The sequence below is a fragment of the Parasteatoda tepidariorum genome, chromosome 8 (assembly GCF_043381705.1).
Source record: "Parasteatoda tepidariorum isolate YZ-2023 chromosome 8, CAS_Ptep_4.0, whole genome shotgun sequence".
Taxonomy (NCBI): Eukaryota; Metazoa; Arthropoda; class Arachnida; order Araneae; family Theridiidae; genus Parasteatoda; species Parasteatoda tepidariorum.
Genome location: NC_092211.1, coordinates 4,961,727 through 4,980,589, shown reverse-complemented (window position 1 = coordinate 4,980,589; position 18,863 = coordinate 4,961,727). Strand labels below are relative to the sequence as shown.

Sequence of the window (18,863 nt, the reverse complement as noted above, 5' to 3'; positions counted from 1 at the left end):
AGTCATGGGTATATGTCGCCAAAAAATCTAATTTTTAAAATGGAATTTACCTTTCATCCTAATCTCATTGTTCTTATGTTCCAAACATCTAAATTTGTATCAAAATCCCCAGCTCATTGTCATTCTATTAAAGTATAAAATGTCTTTATCCTGTACTTTAAGAATTATGGTGTTCTTTCAAAAAATAAAAGATGGAGCATCATTTCTAGAGCAAATTATTTTTTAAACTTCTGTGATTTCAGAATTTATTTATTAGCAACTTATTATTTTATTTTATCAATTTAAAATTCTAGTTTAGGCTTTATATATTACTTACTTTAAAGAAGAAATAAAACAGCTTTAAATAACTACGTATAGTATTTAGTCATTTGCTTTTGTACTTTTTTTCAGCTATTTTATTGCTTCAACTTTTTCTTTACTCTATTTATTTAAGTTTAAAATCAATAAATATGAAGATGTAGAGTATAACAGTCAGTCATTTCAATTAATGTTATTATAATTGCCCTGTTACGGTTGGGTATAGAATTAAAAATGAAAAAGTTGCAAAAATGATAACAATTTAGAAAGAAAAAAAAAACTAAAAATTAATGGCCGGGTGAAACATATAGTTAGTACATTTTTGAAGTGGTGACGCAAAACATTTATGACCCATGAGGAATAGTAATTTTTCTTCTTCAAAAAAAACAAGTTCCAGAAGATAACAAGTATATTCAAAAAAACATACCTTCTTATCCATAGAAGCTACCTGAGTTTAGGATGAAACAAACAGAAAAATCCTTGGCTAGTGAAAATGAATAAGTCCAGTTCTTTTTTTTGAAAAAAATCATTGTTGTTTTATTGGAGAAAAACATGTTAAACAAATCATCATGTTGAGGCACATCATGTAAGGAATCATCAATGGCACATCCTAAAATTGTGGTAACTAGTGATAACTGGAACAGGAGTTAGAAAATGACTGTGAAGGATTTCCATCACTGGCGGTAGTTGGTCAGCGGATCATCTTAAAAGCTGGNCACGCAACAGCGCGACGTGGAGTATGATACTCTCGAATTTCGAATGCAATCGTCATCTTTCGCGCGCTCTTTTTATAAGAGACAAAAACTTAATGGTTGAAGTTGTAGTACATGTTGTGCAAGTTAAAGTTAAATTATCTAAAAATTACGAGTTGAGACGAAAAATTGATTATACGTTAAAAGTTACGGTTGAGAAACACAACATACACGCGGAGATGAAAGATGCCGACAACCGGTGCGAATTCTCAGAAACGAAGAAGGGTGGAACGTTCTCGAAAGAAAGGGGCTCTTCAAGGAGCTGGTAAGGAATTTTAGGGGGAGAATGTCCAAATTGCGCTACCGCTTAAGGGGCTAAAGAAAGATGATGAAATAAAAAAATGTATTACAAAATTATAAATTAAGTCAAAAGAATTAGTATTATTGATTAAAAAAAACAAGATATTTAGAAAATTAGGCTGTGACCTAATGTCACGATAATGTTTTTTTAAATTTATTGTTGTGTTTACGGGATAAAATAATAACTTTGGTAAGTCATGAAAAATTCTTGGAATTATTCATGTAAAGTCATGGATTTTAAAATCTAAAATGTAGCAGATACCCTGTATTTTATATGTAAAATATATTTTGTAATTTTATACGCAAAATATTTTCAGTATTAGTAAACTCACGTTAACTATATTTTAATGTATAGTTAGTTCACTTATTTATCAACTAACTATAATTAATAAAAAATCTAACTGTTTAAAGGAGTTAATAATTTTTTAATCAGTCAATTCAAGTATTTAATTAAATTGCTAATAATGTTTAGTATGGTCATTTGAATAAATTTCCTAGTTAAATGTTATTTTATTATGTTAAATAGCTTTAGTATGTTTACTTTCTATACTATGCAGCTCAGCATGAATTGAAAGAATAGTTTTGAATTTTGGTCTTATATATAGAAAACTAAAAAATGAACAGTTTTTTTTCTCTCACAAACTGCCTTCAAAACTTTTTTTTTTGTTATAATTGCATGCTTTAGGGAAAGGAACAGTTAAAATAGAAGCAGATAAAAATTCATTTTATATATAAAGAATAAGATGATTGTTGAGTGTATGTTGAATGGTTGTTTTGTAATATTTTCAGCATGCTTACTCTACAGAGTGACAATCATTGAGTTAGAAATAAATAACTTGAACCTAGAAAAATTATTGGCGAAATTATTTTATAAAATATTCTATAACTTAGCAATTACCCCCTTGTAATTTGTTTTATTGGAGCTTATGTGCTTTAAAGTTATCATCTGCAGTATAATAATTTTAAAACATGATGTTTTAAGTTTTTTTTAAATGTATTAAAATAAAAGTATATTTGATGTGCATTTTTAATATAAACTTATTAATGTTCCTGATTCTAGATTGCATTATGAATAATTAACATAAATTCAAGTATTTAATAGAATAAAGGATCTAAAGTAATTTCATTATTTTTAATTACATTTTGTCCCTGTAAAAAAAATTTTATTATGCTCTTTTTTCTTTCCTTTTCATAATGGTTATAAGAGTAATAATGCATATTTAAAACTTCGAAATGTCATTAATGTATATAATGTCTTAATTTCATTATTAAGGATTATAATGGGGTTTTTAAAACTCAAGTGCCTTGGCCGAGAAAAGAAAAATTCAACACTTAAAGATTTTATTGAGAATTTCAAGGGGTTTAATTTTATTGAAAATTTCAAGGGGTTTAATTTTATTGAAAATTTCTAGGGGCTTTATTTTATTGAAAATTTCTTGTTTACTCCCAATTATTCCTGTAAAAAAATAGTTTTATATAGTTCCTTTATACATTGAGCAAACCTTTTAAAAGAATTCATTGTTACTCCTAAAATTTCATTAAATAAGAATTTAGAGCATGCTAGTTTCTTAATTCTAGGAGAAAGAGGGTACGTGGGTTTAGCCAGGGTGCCTACAGACTCCTTATACTCGTTAGAAACTCCTTGGAAATGAAAAAGTTTCCAAGGAGTACTTGGAACTACTTAAATTTCTAAATTAGTTTTTAGAAACTGCTTAGATTATTGCGTTGCATAGATGAACTTACTAAGTACGTTAGTGAATTTGCTGTCCCAGCAGGGAAATTAAATTATATGACTTAGATGTCAAAATAGTTTAAGAAAACTTTTAAGGAAAAAAAAATTGAATTGCAAGAGGTAGAAGAAAAAAATAACAGCAGATAATTTTAATGTTACATGTTACAAGCAAACTTAATAAATAATTTATCGTGATTTTTTTTTGACATGAAATGCTTTAGATTTTCTTATGTATTCAAATTTGAAAAAATAAGATTGGTAAGTTTTTATGTTAATCTTTAACATCTGTACTTTAAAAAGATTTATTAAAATATTTGAAACTGGAAAATGTATTTATGTGTAAGAGTGATAGCTTTATTTTTCTTGGTGAAGTTTGACAAAGTCAAAATTTATTTCAAAAGGGCTAGAAAAAAATATGCAAATTAAACATTTTTGAAAGTTTATTATAATAACAGCTTTTTAATAAATAAAAAAAAAACTTTCTAGTTATCTTTTACACAAAGTTTATTAATTTTTGATAGGTCCTTAAAATTTTGGACTCCTTGGATTTCTTCTTCTGATCTCTGTATGAACCCTTGTTTAGCATGTACATGGGGATAATATGGCAGCTGAAATATTTCTGTTTTTCTCTGCCAAAATTTATCCGTAAATTTTGGCAGTTTAGCAAAACTGATAGTTACCTGATGATGGACATATAAATGCAGTGTGCAGACATAGTATCATTAAGTTTTCTGTGATAATAAGGTTGTTTAATTCCATACTACTTATTTCAGTTGGGCATTTATTTAATTGCATTAATTTTGCAAAGTATTCAGTTTATTTACAATTTATTTAATTGATGCTTTAGTTAATATATTTTTATTGTATCTAAACTTTTAAAGAAACATTAAAATTTTTTATTTTTTAATCGCAAAAACATCTTTCTATCTTATATATATTTCTATTACCTTTAGTTTTGTAAGCAAATTCATAATAAACTCAAGTTAATAAATGGAATAAAAAGTTTTGTGTAAAAAATTAAGAAGATAGTTCTAATGAGAAATATTTTATTTATTTCAGGTTAAGGAGGCTCATTTCAAGGCATATCCTAACTGGAAATGGTGTAGTCCGGACCGTAAAAAGTCTAGCATCAGCTCCACCCCCAAAGATAGCCCAAAACCTCTTGGCAATGATGAACCTCTTACACCATCGTTAACTTCAAGTAATCTTTCTGGTTTGAACATATTTTTCATTTTCAAATATGCAAAGTATCCATATTACTGAAATAATTTTTTATAAAATAAGGTTTCTACTTTTAAAATAATTTAGTATCAAAAGTTTGTTATTATATAACAAGAATATAATTATGTATATTTATGACAGTACAATATTCCATATATTTTAAAAAGGTGAGAATTAAGAAAAATAATTAAAAAACTTGTTTCGAAATTAAATAAAAAGTTTAACTATTTTATTTTTGTTTCTCTAGAAACGTCATTATTTCCATTGCGATGTGCTTAATTTTTATTAAAGAAGGTTTAAAGTTGCTATTCAAAAAAGTAATTCGCATAATATTTTAAAAATTAATTTTTTTGGATGTTAATAAAAATTTCTTTGCTTATTTTTTTTATAAAACGATCGATTGGTGCATTTGAAAATCTATTGTAAAATACTGACCAATCGCTGATAGATGTTCTCCCCTTTTCACTATAATATAAAAATTCTAATATAGCACTTAATATTTCACTCTAATATAATGCTAACAAATCACCCCAACCCGTATTGCCTACACATGACTGTGTCAAGCTCATGTTTCACAAGAACATAAAATTCCATATCTTTATTTGTTAAATAATTATGTTCAAATTTCAGGAATTTTTTTCAATTACTTAAAAAGATTTTTTTAATTTTTACAAAACTCTTTGTGTGATATGAATCAATATATAGTTTTATAGAAATTAATCTCGTTTTGCTCAAAATTAAAGCATTAAATGGCCATTAACGCACTATTTCTTTTATAATTTATTATATCAGTCGTAAATAAATCAAATGATTTTATAGCTAAAAAATTCTTAATTAAATTTCACATATGGAATAAATAAAACATTTCACACATTCCTCTTTTATTCTTACTCCTCATTAAGTTGCATAATTATCCGCGAACATCTCTAAATTTCGGAATACTTTATTTCAGATTGTTGGAAATGTATGATAAAAATACAAGTAAAAATAATGAAGTTAACCTTAAATAGAATATTGAGAATAAATTAAATAGTGATAATAAATTTTGCCTTCAAAATCAATCATTTAAGCATATCACCCTGCTCATTCGATTTAGAGAATGTTTATTCGTTTAGAGAATTATTTTTCTCTCATACCTTCGCAGCAGAAGAAAGGGGGAAAAGAAATTATAATTCTGTCGATCCTTGACTATTTGCATGGTGATTTCGTGAGGGAAATCTGTCAACTACTTTTTTGGCCGAAAGGGCTTTTGTGCTATTGTTGCATTCTCGCAAACTGTTTTTCATCTGCATTGTTAGTTCTTTAAGTTATTATTGATGGTAAATTTTAAAAATAGATCTCTGCAAAAGATAAGAAGATGAAGGGTAGTAATTAAATTTTAGATAATTTATTCAGCAAAATAAAGTCCGGGTATCTGCGCACCTGGAAAGTCATGAATTTCGGTATTGAACAAAAATTATCATGAAATATCATGATTTTAAATAGTTTTTTTTTAAATCACGGAAAGTCATGAATTTAGGTCGCCGAAAAGTCTAATTTTTGAAATGGATTTTACTCCCTCCCCTCCAATTTCATGGTGTTTCGAATATCTGAATTTCTAACAAAATTCCCACTCACAGTCATATTTGATTAAAATGTAAAATGTTTTTGTCATGTTTAAAAATTACGGTGTTCTTTCAAAAAATGAAAGAAAAGGCATAATTTCTAAAGTGAATTATCTTTTAAACTTCTGTGATTTCAGAATTTTTGTTATTTTTATTTTTTTTTTTTTTTTATTTTATCAATTTAAAATTCTCGCTGAAGCAAGTCAGTCATTTGCGAATTTTTTTTAATTCCGAAATGTGAACAGAAAAATCAGGAGTATTTCTTTCCTTCCTGATAAACAAGAAAATTATCTGTAGAATATAATTCTGCAGATAAAAAGAAAGAATTATTTCCTTTTGTATTTTTTTCGGCTAGTTTATTGCTTCAACTCTTTCATTACTTGGTTTTTTTAAATTTAAAATCTATAAATAATACAGTTTTGGTTATACCTATCATTTCAATCAATGCTATTATAATGCTTTTCTAAATTTATTGCTGTGTTTTTGTCAGAGAAAATAATAACTTCGTTAAATAATGAAAAATTCTTGGAATTAGTCATGAATTTTGAAAATCTAAAATGTAGCAGTTTCCCTGTAAAGTTTTCAAGTTCAAGTAGTAGCCAAAAAAGTAGTAACCACACGTACCAAAATGTAATGTTTTAAATCATAAACACTGCGACGTATCTCCCCAAAATTAGGGTAATGGGGAAAAGTGCATTTGATCTATTGGTGTTTCAATTATAGAAAATAAAACCTGCTAATTTCAGTAAGGCACTGTAAGTTTCTTTTTTAGTTTTTATTTAAAATACTAAGCGTAAAAATGCACTTGTTGAAGAATTAAAGATATCTCTCTACCTAATTGTAGTGCTATGTAATTGCAGTCTATGATTGAAAACAGTGTGATGCTTTCTTTTCTTTTTTTTTTAGCTGAAAAAGTATCTGCGTCAGATGATTTTTTGCTACCTTTTAGTGTTCCTGCACTAGCCAAGAAAGCTGAAGATCCAACTATCAAGTCAAACAAATACTTTAATTTTGAGGTACTGGCAGTTCACTTATGTTCCGTTTGATTTCTACTCAATAAAAGAGAGTGCACATTTAAGTATTTTTGATAAAAACATACTTTAGCTCTTTTTAATTGGAGGATGCAGCGAAAAAAATTGTATAGACAACTTAATATTTTTCTTTCGTGTTTCTAATGGGCTCCATTGACTTGTGCAAGTTTACATGGCAAAAGCAGAAACTTAAAATTTTTTTTAATCTGCATATCTTATGCAGAAATTGAAAAAGCAGACTGATATGATGATTTAAAAATTTAATTTAAAATGCTGTGTAAAAGAAAACCAACTGACTTACATGTAAATAAAAATCTTGTTGCAATTTTTGATCTGTTGTTGAATACAATTGTTGTTGAATAACAATTTACATCAGAATAGTTCAATCTGTTTAATTTAATGTTGTGATTTAAAATCGCAACAAGTTTAAACTGAAAAGTTTTCTGTATTTTTTGCTAGCCGTGATCCGGAAATCCAACGTCCGGAAATTTCAAGAAATCATCGATCACATTTATGTATAAAAATTCTTGCTTATTTTATTTAAAAATATTCAAACTATAATTTATACTTAGCATCTCTTTCATTTGTAAATATTTTTTCTGATAGAATAATAAATGTGATCAGAGATATAAGTAAACTTATACATAATTATTCATTTAAATTATGCTGCATATAATTTATTTAGAATTTCCTGTTTTGAAAATATCAATGATTTAAATTTATTAAGACGTTAATGTTTTGAAATGCGTCATTAATGATTTTTCTCTCGAAATTTTCAGGATTTTTGAGTTGAGCTCACAATTGCCCCTGCATAAAAAAAGCACTATGTTTCATCTGTTACAATTTTTTTTTTATCTTGAGAGTCTTTGAAGATTACTCAGGTAAAATGCAGAATTTCATTTTTGCACGACGGTCTAAAGACTACATTACAAATATAAAATTCCCTTTGTCAAAAATGATATGCACTTAACACCGACAGTACCAATTTGAGATTGCTGTGTGTTTTCGTTATTACTGCTGTTTACGTTGCTGTTGCTGTTAAAATATTTCTCTTCCAACGAACACCTGCGTGATAGTCATGGTGCGTCACGTTTTTTAAAAAGTGTTTAAAGGTGCTTATTTTTGTATTTTAAAAGCCCTTTAAGGTGCTTTTTTCATTGAGAGTTTTTTTTTTTAAAAAATGCTTAATTTTCCCTTTTCGAGAATGAGATATTTTTCTTTACTATGTCATTTTCACCACGTATTGTGCAGAAATGTCCTTTTCACATTGTTCTATTCAACGTTTTCACAATTCATTCAACCACAATCTATTTTGGAGAACCACCGGTTCATAATGTATATAAGTGCCAATCATTTTACATGTTTGATGAAATACTTGAGAGTTTGCATGTGCGTCTACATGAGCTGGGTTCGGTGAGATTATTGTCAGTCTTCATTTTCCACCCTCTGATATCGAACCGAAAAATCCCTTGGTCTTTCTATAATGGCTTATATAATCAAGAAAAGAATTCTAATTTTTTTTCTCATGATCATGTAAAGACTTTGAAAATTATTTTGCATTTTTTACTGTATATAGTGTTTAAAAATATTTTTTGAGTGCTTAAGAAATACTGAAAAGGTGCTTATTTTTTTTGGAAAGATTTGGCTATGTGCCCTGTAAGTGACCATTCTAGAAATTTATTGACTCTATCTCGTAAACAGTGTCAAATGACCTATTTGTTTTCTAGTTGCAATTTTATTAAATAATTTTTGTTTAAGCAATATCAAGCTTTCCATTTCTTTTAGAAGCAGCCCAGATCTCGCTCTCTATCACAGCTGCCTGATCCCTGGCATGCCAGTCTGTTGACGAATTCTTTTGATTGAAGCAGCTCTGAAAAAAAGGTTTCAGATGATTTAAGACAGGACAGTGCTGATATTTCTGGTTTTGCTGAGAAGTCTAAAAAAAGAAGAGAGATGGATAATTTGCGAGGGGATTCTGACACCACCAGTGATGATGAAAGAATGGTGATATGTGAGGAAGAGGTAGATAATGGTATGTTTGCACCAAATGTCTATCTTAATATATTTCAAAAATGTATTTCATTTTTTAATATTCATTGTGTTTCGTTACATACATTTTTACTGTATCTAAATTTCATGCACTGTTAACTCTTTTTCTTCTTCCATATATTGTACATAAACCAGAGTTGGCAAGTTTTTGTCAATTGACGGTTTTATCGAATATTTAGCATGTTTTAACTGTCATGTCAAAAGCCTCTTTTTGACATTGTTGTTGGCAGTTGGCAATTTTGGTCTATGGATAATTATTAGCTATTATAAATATAAAGTATTTATAAATAAACATGCATATAAAATTGCAAGTGATTAATCAATTATGTTCTTGAATTATTTTGACATTAAACTCTTTTCAATATGACAATCACTGTCAAAAACTCAAATTTTGGTGTAGAAAATATTAACTAATTATGAATAAAAATGTGTAAAATTGCAATTTATCCAATCCATTAATTTTGTTATTGAAAATAAAAATTCAGAAACAATCATCTTGGAAGGGAAAAAAAACACTTTGCAATTATCGTATTCATTTCATGTTAAATCAATTTTCATTTATTTTCATCTTAACTCCTCCTTTCCCCAAAGCATGTGATTACAAAAAGAAGTTTTGAAGCCCTCTGTACTCCGAATTCATTTTTCAGCTTTGTATGAATGATATCGAAATTCAAAACTGTTCTGCATAGACTAGAATGTAGACACATTACAACAAATACAACATACTAATGTAACACATAAAGTTTTTTTTTATAATAAACTAAATATTGATAGAAACTTAATTAAACCCTTGAATTGATTGATTGAAAAAAATTGCAAACATTTGTGTTTTTCGTCAATTATAATTAGTTGACTTATTGGGGAATATATTATAGCTATGATTTATTGGATACATTCACATACATTTAGTGGATATATTCATGTACATGTAAGGGGTGCATAAAATTCTCAGTGTCTAATATTTTCTCAGAATATAGTTTTTTTAGATCTAAATTTCCCCAAAAGTTTTAGTTATTTATTTTATTTTATTTATTTAAATACGTTTTTAGTACAATAATTTTTTCAAAATATTTTTGAAAAGTATAGTTTATACATTGTTAAACATTTTTGATAATAAGAACAAAGAAAAAAAATCACGGCAGCCACATTGCGGAAAGAAGCATTGTTTCATGTTGATGCGCAAGAGAGAAGGATCCCTGCATATCAAACAAAGAGATGAGTTGATTCAGAGTACATATACTGCGGGCTCTCATAAAGGCCAGGCTTCAAGGCTCATAAAGATTGTGTGTCATCACAGCTGGCAATGCTGCAGGTTTTATGATTGAGTCAGGCCTTATTTATAAAGCCACAAAATCCACGGGCATTAAAAAACAAAAATATGGCTCTGTTGCTAGTGTTCTGGATGCATAACTCCAAGGCCTGGATTACGAAAGCTCTCACCCTTAAATGGTTCCTCCATTGCTTCATTCCCCAGGTGAAGCTGTATCTGGCTGAAAAGGACCTCCCCTTTAAGGTCCTTCTCCTGATAGACTGTGCAGGAGGCCATGCAACGAACCTTGCAATAGGACGGTGTGCCTCGAACACTACACATCTAATTCAGCCGATCGATTAAGGTGCCATTCGTGCCTTTAAAGCACTCTACCCTCGGTTTTGTAATTAACTTTATTAATTAGCACTTACACGTTTAAGTAAATACGTATACTGTTGTAATTTTTGTCTTAAATGTGTGAAGTATAAATACTGTTTACATATTTCAAACGTTTGTGTACCCGCATACACGAAAATTCCTATTGGCGAATCCTACTTTGCTGTTTTTCAGCTTTCGCGGAAGGTTCTGGCCCCCGTTAACCGTTAAAAACGAGGATTCACTGTAGTAATAATTAATATTAAATTAAATTTAAGGTCATAAGCTTAAGAAATTCAAACTAATAAATTCACAAATTGATATATAATATTTTTTAATTAGGAACAATTTTTATTATATTTTTTTAAATAAGAAAAATTTTTATTAAGTGACACATTTGTTAACAAATTATTGTAAAAAAATTTTTTAGACCAAAATTGTTCCCAGGGCCGCCCGATTTCTTTATTTTATTCCGAATTTCTTTTTTTATTTTATTTATTTATGTACATTTTTAGTACAATAACTTTTTCGAAATTTTTTTGGAAAGTATAGTTTATGCACTGTTAAATATTAATCATAATAAAAACAAAGAAAAAAATTAATTTAAATTAGCAAAATTTTTGAATAAATGAATATATGTGTTAAAAATAATATAAATCAAAATATATCGAAAAAGTAATAATTTATAAAATTAAATTTAAGGTCATAAGCTTGAGGAATTCAAACTAATAAATTCACAAATTGATATATAATATTTTCTAACTAGGAAAAATTTTGCTAATTGACACATTTGTTAACAAATTATTGTAGGTTAATGTTTCAGATGAATGTTTTTTTTTTTTTAGACCTAAAATTATCCCTCAAAATCTCCTTTGTACTATCGAACATACTCTGCTTCCCTGGGATCATAAGTAATAACAACAAATATTGAGAGTTTAAAAAAAAATTATTAGAAGTTTAGATCACACTATTGACAACCACTTTAGTTTTATTTAATCTAAAATATTTGCTTAAATTGTGGCATAAAAGAATTAAAATAAATATTTAGATTGTTAATAATTAACCTACTCATGGTTATTAACTGTAATATAAACTTAATAGCAAATAATATTGCAAATAGTGTTAATATAAATTATATATTAATAGTATAAATTATGTAGAAAATTAATTAAAATAATGTAGAGTCCTAAATATATCCAGCTAGCACAAGCATTAATAGAAAAACAATACAACTTGTTTAAGAAAGAAATTAATAGGAGACTATTTTCGAAACATAGGAGAGTCGGTTTGTTTTTGTTGAGATTAGTTTTTTCTTCTTGTATTTTAAGTGTATACTAGCCAGTTAAGGGTATGACTATTTCTTTCTGCTTGGTTGTTGTGTGGTTAATGTTTCAGATTAATGTTTATTTTTTTTTAATAAAAACTGTCTCTTAAGTACATATTGATTCAGTGCAGCTTATATATACTATTATATTTTAATTGGGGACAATTAAACTTTAAAAAACATACCACTTACTTTAAAGGAATTCAGAGGGGGGAATCCTAAGTTTTTAAATCTTATTACTTTTAAAATCTCGCCAAACTAGGTTTCCAGTAGATATTTCAGAGAGATTATTTTGATAATCCAATCACACCAAAATTCACAATACACCAGGTTTATTTTTTAACTTCTTTATCTGCTCTTGTTTTGTATAACTTTAAAAAAACTTAAATATTGAAATTTTTTAATAATTTTATTCTAATAAGTTTAACTAAACTATAAAACTACCTAATTGGTTTGAAAATCCTGTTTTAAATTGTGAAATGTGGCTTTTATGATATTCCGTTTAAATATTCCTGACATGTATATTTACTAGTTTCAGATAAATCACGTTTATGCACTGAAGAACCACCCATCGACTTGAAGTGCAAAGAGAAGGTCACAGAAAGCGATACGGAAAGCCAGTCTGATGAAGAATCCTTGTTAGAAAACAAGGCATTCCCTCATCAGAGATTCTCACCGGTCATGAAGCATCATCCGTCTGTCGAAGTCACCCACCGCCCGAAGCCTATAAAAGCACACCCTTGTTCCAACTCCCAAACTTCATTTTCCACCAGCAATGAAAATAGTAGTTCTCCTAGTAGTGCTGTCGGCAGAACTTTCCTCAGGCCTTTGCCGACTGGATCCTGCTTTCAACCTACGGGTGCAGTCTTCAAAGATGTCCACTCTCCTAAAGTGCCTTCACTTTGTTCGATAGAGTATCGGACTCTCCCGACATGCCCATTCTCGTCTCAAAGATACCGCCTATGCTTGAAGCTGTAAACAGTGAGCAGTTCTCCCTGTCTAATCAAAAACTAGTTACTTTTGAAGAATCTCATAATTATGGTGGGGATGGCGCTAAAAGTAAGACACAAAAAACTGTTCAGTAGCTCTGTCATGGCAGTAATTTGCCTCCGCCTCTTTCGATCCCCTCCATCAATCTCACTCAAACGCATGCCAAAAATATTTCTCCTCAAGTACCGGCAGCATTTGCAGGCTCTTCAAGTCCCTGTTCGGAACGACAAGTCCAAATTGCAACTGTCCGCTTCCCTTATCCAGACATCGCAAGGCTTCTTGGTGTCCAACAGTGCCCTCGGAGCCACTCATTACAGCATGACAATCCTCAATCCATCCACGTCTAAAACTTCACCGTGCGTCTCCCCGGCTCAAACTTCTCCCAAGATTTTAACCTCCACCCTGAAAAACTTGGTCATTCCAGTTTCCAAACACAATGGCATACCCTCTTCTCCCCAGACCATGTCTGTTTCTCAAATAACTCCTACGGTTTTAGCAAATCTCGTCCTGAAAGCAAATTCCCAAGTACCTGCTCAAAGTGTGATGTCCAACCTGACATCTCCGGGTCAGTTTCATCTGTCTCCTCAATTGATATCAAGGTCTGGGGCAACTCAAGTGCAGTATCTGTTGCCATCACTTACTTTACAATCACCTACTTTAAAAGGTACTATACCACCATTTGTCTAATAAATTGTTTATACTTAATTATTCAAATAGCTTTCTATACCATTAGAACTAAATTTTACTTCAGCCAACTTAAGTAGGTTGGCAGCTGTGAAATGATTTTAGCAAAATCAAAGTTTGGTATATCTATAAACAAGTATGGTACTAGCAGAATAAAGGGGGGGGTTTTTTCAGTTCCATGTCGTAGTTTATTAAAATAAAGATAATTTTTCTTTGTAAGCATATTTCTTTCTACTTATTGGATTTTGGCACATAATTGTTTTAATGAAATCTTCTTTTTTTTTGTGCATACTTATAAAATTTCTTTAGTTTAAGAGTGTTCTACGAAAAACTCATTGAAGTAGTTTTTGCTCAACTTATTGTTTATTTAAGAATTTAAATAAGTAATGTATATGAAATATAAGCAAATTATAATGAAGGAAGTTAAGGGCAAAAATAGCTTAATATAATAAAGTGGCCTCTAAAAAAATTACCATCATTCGGCAATTGGACGGCACTGTTTATTTTAGTCATTTGGCACCCACCCTCACCACTTCTTAGTTCTTGGAAATGAATCCGCATTATGCTCATAAAAACCTTTATTTTCAATAGCTTCTGTTTATTTTTTAATAAGCATGGTGCATAGTGTTTTTAAAAAGTGCTTATTTTCGTTTTTTAAAAATCTCTTTAATGTGCTTTTTGTATTAGGTATGTTTTGTATTTATGTTATAAAAGTTTTTTCTTAACATTTTTTATTTAACTGTAATTACTGAATTTGATCCTCAACAATTTTTAAATTACCTTGTATACTATTTTATGTGTGTATTTCAAAGAGAAAATTAAAAGAAAGAGAAAAATTTGCAGTTTATAAGAAAGGTGTGCTAAAAGACAATCACTGTGCACATATTATTATCACAAGAAGTAAACTAAAAAAATTATTTGTTGATAAATAACTTGAAAGCTTTTTTCTACAATTCAAACTGGAAATTGTGAGAAAATGAACATTTAAATTCGCATTTTGTAAAAAAGGTATTTATTTTGAAATCACTTGAAAAAACTCATTAAGTCATTTTCGAAAAAAGAGAAATTCATGAAAATTTAACCAGTTGAGAATAATCCTTACAAAATAAATATTTGTACTAGTAATCAGAATTAAACCTATTAAGACAAATAATTTTATCAGCGTGCAATTACAGTAGAACCCCGCTATAGTGAACACTCTGATGTAGTGAACTTTTTTAGTGGTCCCGCCTGTACTCCTGTTCAAATAATGTTATTTTTAATGCAACAGCTGAGAATTTGGAAATTCGGTTATAGTGGACTCAAATTTCATTTCTCTAAATATCTTTTTCACTCTTTAAACTTGCAGGTTTTGGTACTGAAAATGAATGCATTCCTATCTATAGCTGAAGTAAAATCAGCCATATATGTCCTTAATATGTTTTTTCTACAGAAAATGTAGATCAAAAAAATCTTGCATTCTTTGCACATTGTAGATAAGAAAATTTGTGAACTCTATTTAAAATCAAATTGTGTTCAATCGAAAATCACAAATTTTTTTCATAAAAAGTGAAATTAAAACTAATTATTTGCTACGTAAGTACTTTTTTCATTAATTTTTGCTTTATTATCTGTTAATAAGTTAATAATTTTTTTATAACTTATGTAAAAGTGCAAACCCAATTTTCAATCATTCAACTGTCTTAATGCAGGAGTCTGTCTAGGTTTTTCTGAAAGGTACCTATTTTGGGAAAATTTAGACGTAATTTGTGAAAATTAAAAATTATATTAAAAAATCAACACAAAATATGGATTTTTCTTTTCTTATGGGATACAAAAATAAAATTTTAAGAAAAAGTACCGTTTTTCCTAAGTTTGAATTTGTGAAACTACCGTTTTTCCTAAAGTTGAATTTGTGAAGGTACCGCTAAACTGTAGTGAATATATCCTGGATAGACCCCTGGTGAATCACTAAGGGTATTTTTGTATCGGTACCTTTTTGCGCTAGTTATGTTTGAAAATTAATTTGTTAAAATCTGGGTAGAGGTTCGCTCAGACGTGGTTAATTAATGTGATATCAAATGCTTAATGTTAGGAAACATCCTTTTTTTTTCAGAGGAAAATTAATTTCAGATCTTTAACTCATTTATTCAAATCTAAACATTTGTTATTATGTAAATATCTCAAAATAACATTGCATGTTGTGTTTATAATTAGAAGTATCATTTGATTTAATAACTTTCTTAAATAAGACAGTTTATTGAAGAAAATTAGAATTGAAAATTGTTTTATTAAACCTAAGATTAAGGAATCTATTTTTTAGAAAGTATATGATTGTGTTTTTTATTATTGTTTCAAGAAATCGTTATCTTTCAAAATTATTCTTAAATAAAATTAATGCCTTATATTTTTTAAACTCAACTTGAAATAAGTAATAAAAGTAGGGGTAAATGTAGACATAAATGCTCTCATGCCAAATATTCAGGTAAATTATAGATCAATATTTATTTATAAGTTCTAATTTTAACTAGATCTAATTTGTCTCTTATTTTTGCTAAACCTACTCATTGCTACAGTTAAAACTTACAAATTTTAACATTTTATTAGAAATTAAACAAAATTATCCAGCTTTTAAAAAGTGAATAAATTTTGTCACAAACTACTCTTTGTATACAAAAAGTACTTTCAACTGACATAGTTTTTGCAACTTCATTATTTTATTTTTAAATTATAATATTTTAGAAAATTGGCAAAAAATTATAAATTGAATTTTAAATGTAATATAGAAATCAATAGTATAAATGAAGCATTATATGTTTGGAAAATTATTTTTGGCCATTTAAGTATTTCTTTCTTCCATTCAAATATTCTGAAGTCAATTTTCATTTATATTTTTTGTTTGTTTTAAATATATTTACTTAAAAAATAGAATTCTATTTATTAAAATATAATTATAGCACAATTATTTATTGTAAGATTATTTTCATCTATTGTAAATTAAATAATCATCGAATTAAATAATCATCAAATAATCGAATGATTGAATTACCATCTGGATATTTTTAATTTTAATATAATTTTATAATAAATTTAAAAAACATTTAAATTAAGGGTGAATATTGATAACCTTTTATAACTCCAAAAGTAAATAAATAGAAAACATCTGCTTATTTCGTATGAAAAGATTCTTTTATTTATTATTCAACAAATAAATAAGTGATATTCTTTCAAAATGTTTTTTTTATTTATACTTCATAAAGATAAATTAGTTTCTTTTTTGAGTTCATTTTTTAGGATGGTTTTCAAGGAGGCTTTGAAACTTCACTGGTGTTGTCAAGTGACCATTTATTTTTTCAGCTTTTAATATGTATGTACAAGTCCTAATATAAAACAATAAATTTTTAAGTGTTTTGCCACAAAGTTCCCAATTTGTATTTTGATTTATGATTTTACCTTTAAGAAGGAAAGTAATTTTTGAAGTATTTTTTATTAAGAAAAAATAAGGCTTATATGCAATTATAAAAAAAGTGTTTCAATCAGATTTAGTCCCCAGTAAAATGTTGTCATTATACATCCTTGGTATTTTTGCGTTTTCTTTTGAATTTCACTTTAAATTTTGTTAGTGGTAAATTTATATCCAATTAAAGTTTTTTGTTTCTTAGCGTGGTGATTATTCCTCATTTTACTATTTTTTAATGTCCATTAAAATGCATTACATAATTTTCTTGATGGTCTAATCCATAAAAATTGAATGTTAGTAGATTCAAGTCTGGACTCAGTGATTGCATTGCACTAAATAAAATTAAGCTGTCATACATATTTTCAGTTTTCCAATTACAATTTCGGATGATTTTATACTTTTTATAATATATTTTAATATTTAATTAGAAATTAATTTAAAAGCATTATTAATAAAAGTTTGAAGTTGGGAAAACTTTTAAAAAAGATCTGCAACACAATATTCATGCAAACAAAGAAAAATTTTGTTTTCTAAGACAGTGATTAGAAATAGATGCAGTTCTGCTTACATCCACAACATCTTGTGATTTTGACTTCAGTTGCACGAACTTATTAAAAAATAATATCTAATCATTTTTTTATAATAATTTATTTGATATGCAACTCTCTCAAAGACTAATTTTCAAAAAACCATAAGTAGATAGTACTTCTCACTAGAAAAAGCTGGACATACAATTACTATGTTCTAAAATAAACAGTTTTTTATTTATTGAACCTACTACACAATTTTAACATAAGTGAGTGTGATATATTCAAGGCAATATATTTTTTCAATTTAAAATAATTTATTTTAATTTGAAACTATTAAAATAATTTAAAAAAATATTTTTAAATTTAATGTTAAAAAATCACAGAATGATAAAGACAAATGAAGAAAAACAGACTCCATAAATATAAGCGAAAATACTAAATGTATGCTTTAGTACAAAAAATTTGGAAAATAAAAAAACTTTTTATTATTTAATTTAACATAATGGAGCTTTAAATTTAGCAATATTCTTATTGACAAATTGCAGCATAATATAAATAAGAAGAAAAAAAAACATACTTTTGATTATATTAGCAAATATTAAAAACGTAATTTAAAAATTAAAATCATGAATATAAGCATACTGGATTATCCATAAAGTTTTTTTTTCTACTTTAAACAAAAGTATCATTTATAAAATATAATCAAACATTTTTTGTCAATGTTTTTTAATGTTTACGAAATTTTCTCAATGTTCATCAACTACTTTTTGAAATATACGTGTAAAATAGTAGGTATAGGTATAGGATGTTAATTTTACAGTCGTTAAGAATCGAATTCAGCTATTACATAATAGTACACATTTTGTTAAATATTTACGGTGTTAACTAAACATCTGAACCAGTTATATAAAGACATTACGGAAATCGTGACATTGGTCAAATCTGTCGTTATTCTTTCATATATTACTGAACTGGAGTCAATTCAATACATATTATTGCTTTGATGCCTATTTTAATATGAAAAATGTTGTAAATTTTGAAAAAAATTTTGTCAAAGGTATACAATTAAAAATTTTATCATAAAAGTAAAGCGAAAAAGAAATACAATTGATAAATTTGTGCATGTAAGTAATTTTTCTTCTATACCTTTCCTTGAAACAATAATTTAAATTAGAATATCATACTTGTTTTAAATATTTAAAACATTAAAATTGAGCACCATAAAATTAATAAAGAAGAAAAAACTGCATGTTTTTGAAAATTAAATATTTTCTGAGAAAAGGAGT

General features: G+C 27.7%; 1 protein-coding gene across 5 annotated transcripts; it reads left to right on the top strand.

Annotated features, from left to right (window-relative positions):
* Window positions 1–4,140: 4,140 nt before the first annotated feature.
* On the top strand, window positions 4,141–17,248 carry LOC107443676 (protein capicua homolog; the record flags this gene model as incomplete). 5 transcript variants are annotated; one of them, XM_071184675.1, is given in 5 exon segments in its annotated part: window positions 4,141–4,282; window positions 6,813–6,922; window positions 8,723–8,969; window positions 12,467–13,588; window positions 16,882–17,248. In XM_071184675.1, coding segments are annotated over 3 exon segments (330 nt in total), but the record flags the coding sequence as incomplete, so codon positions are not given.
* Window positions 17,249–18,863: the final 1,615 nt, after the last annotated feature.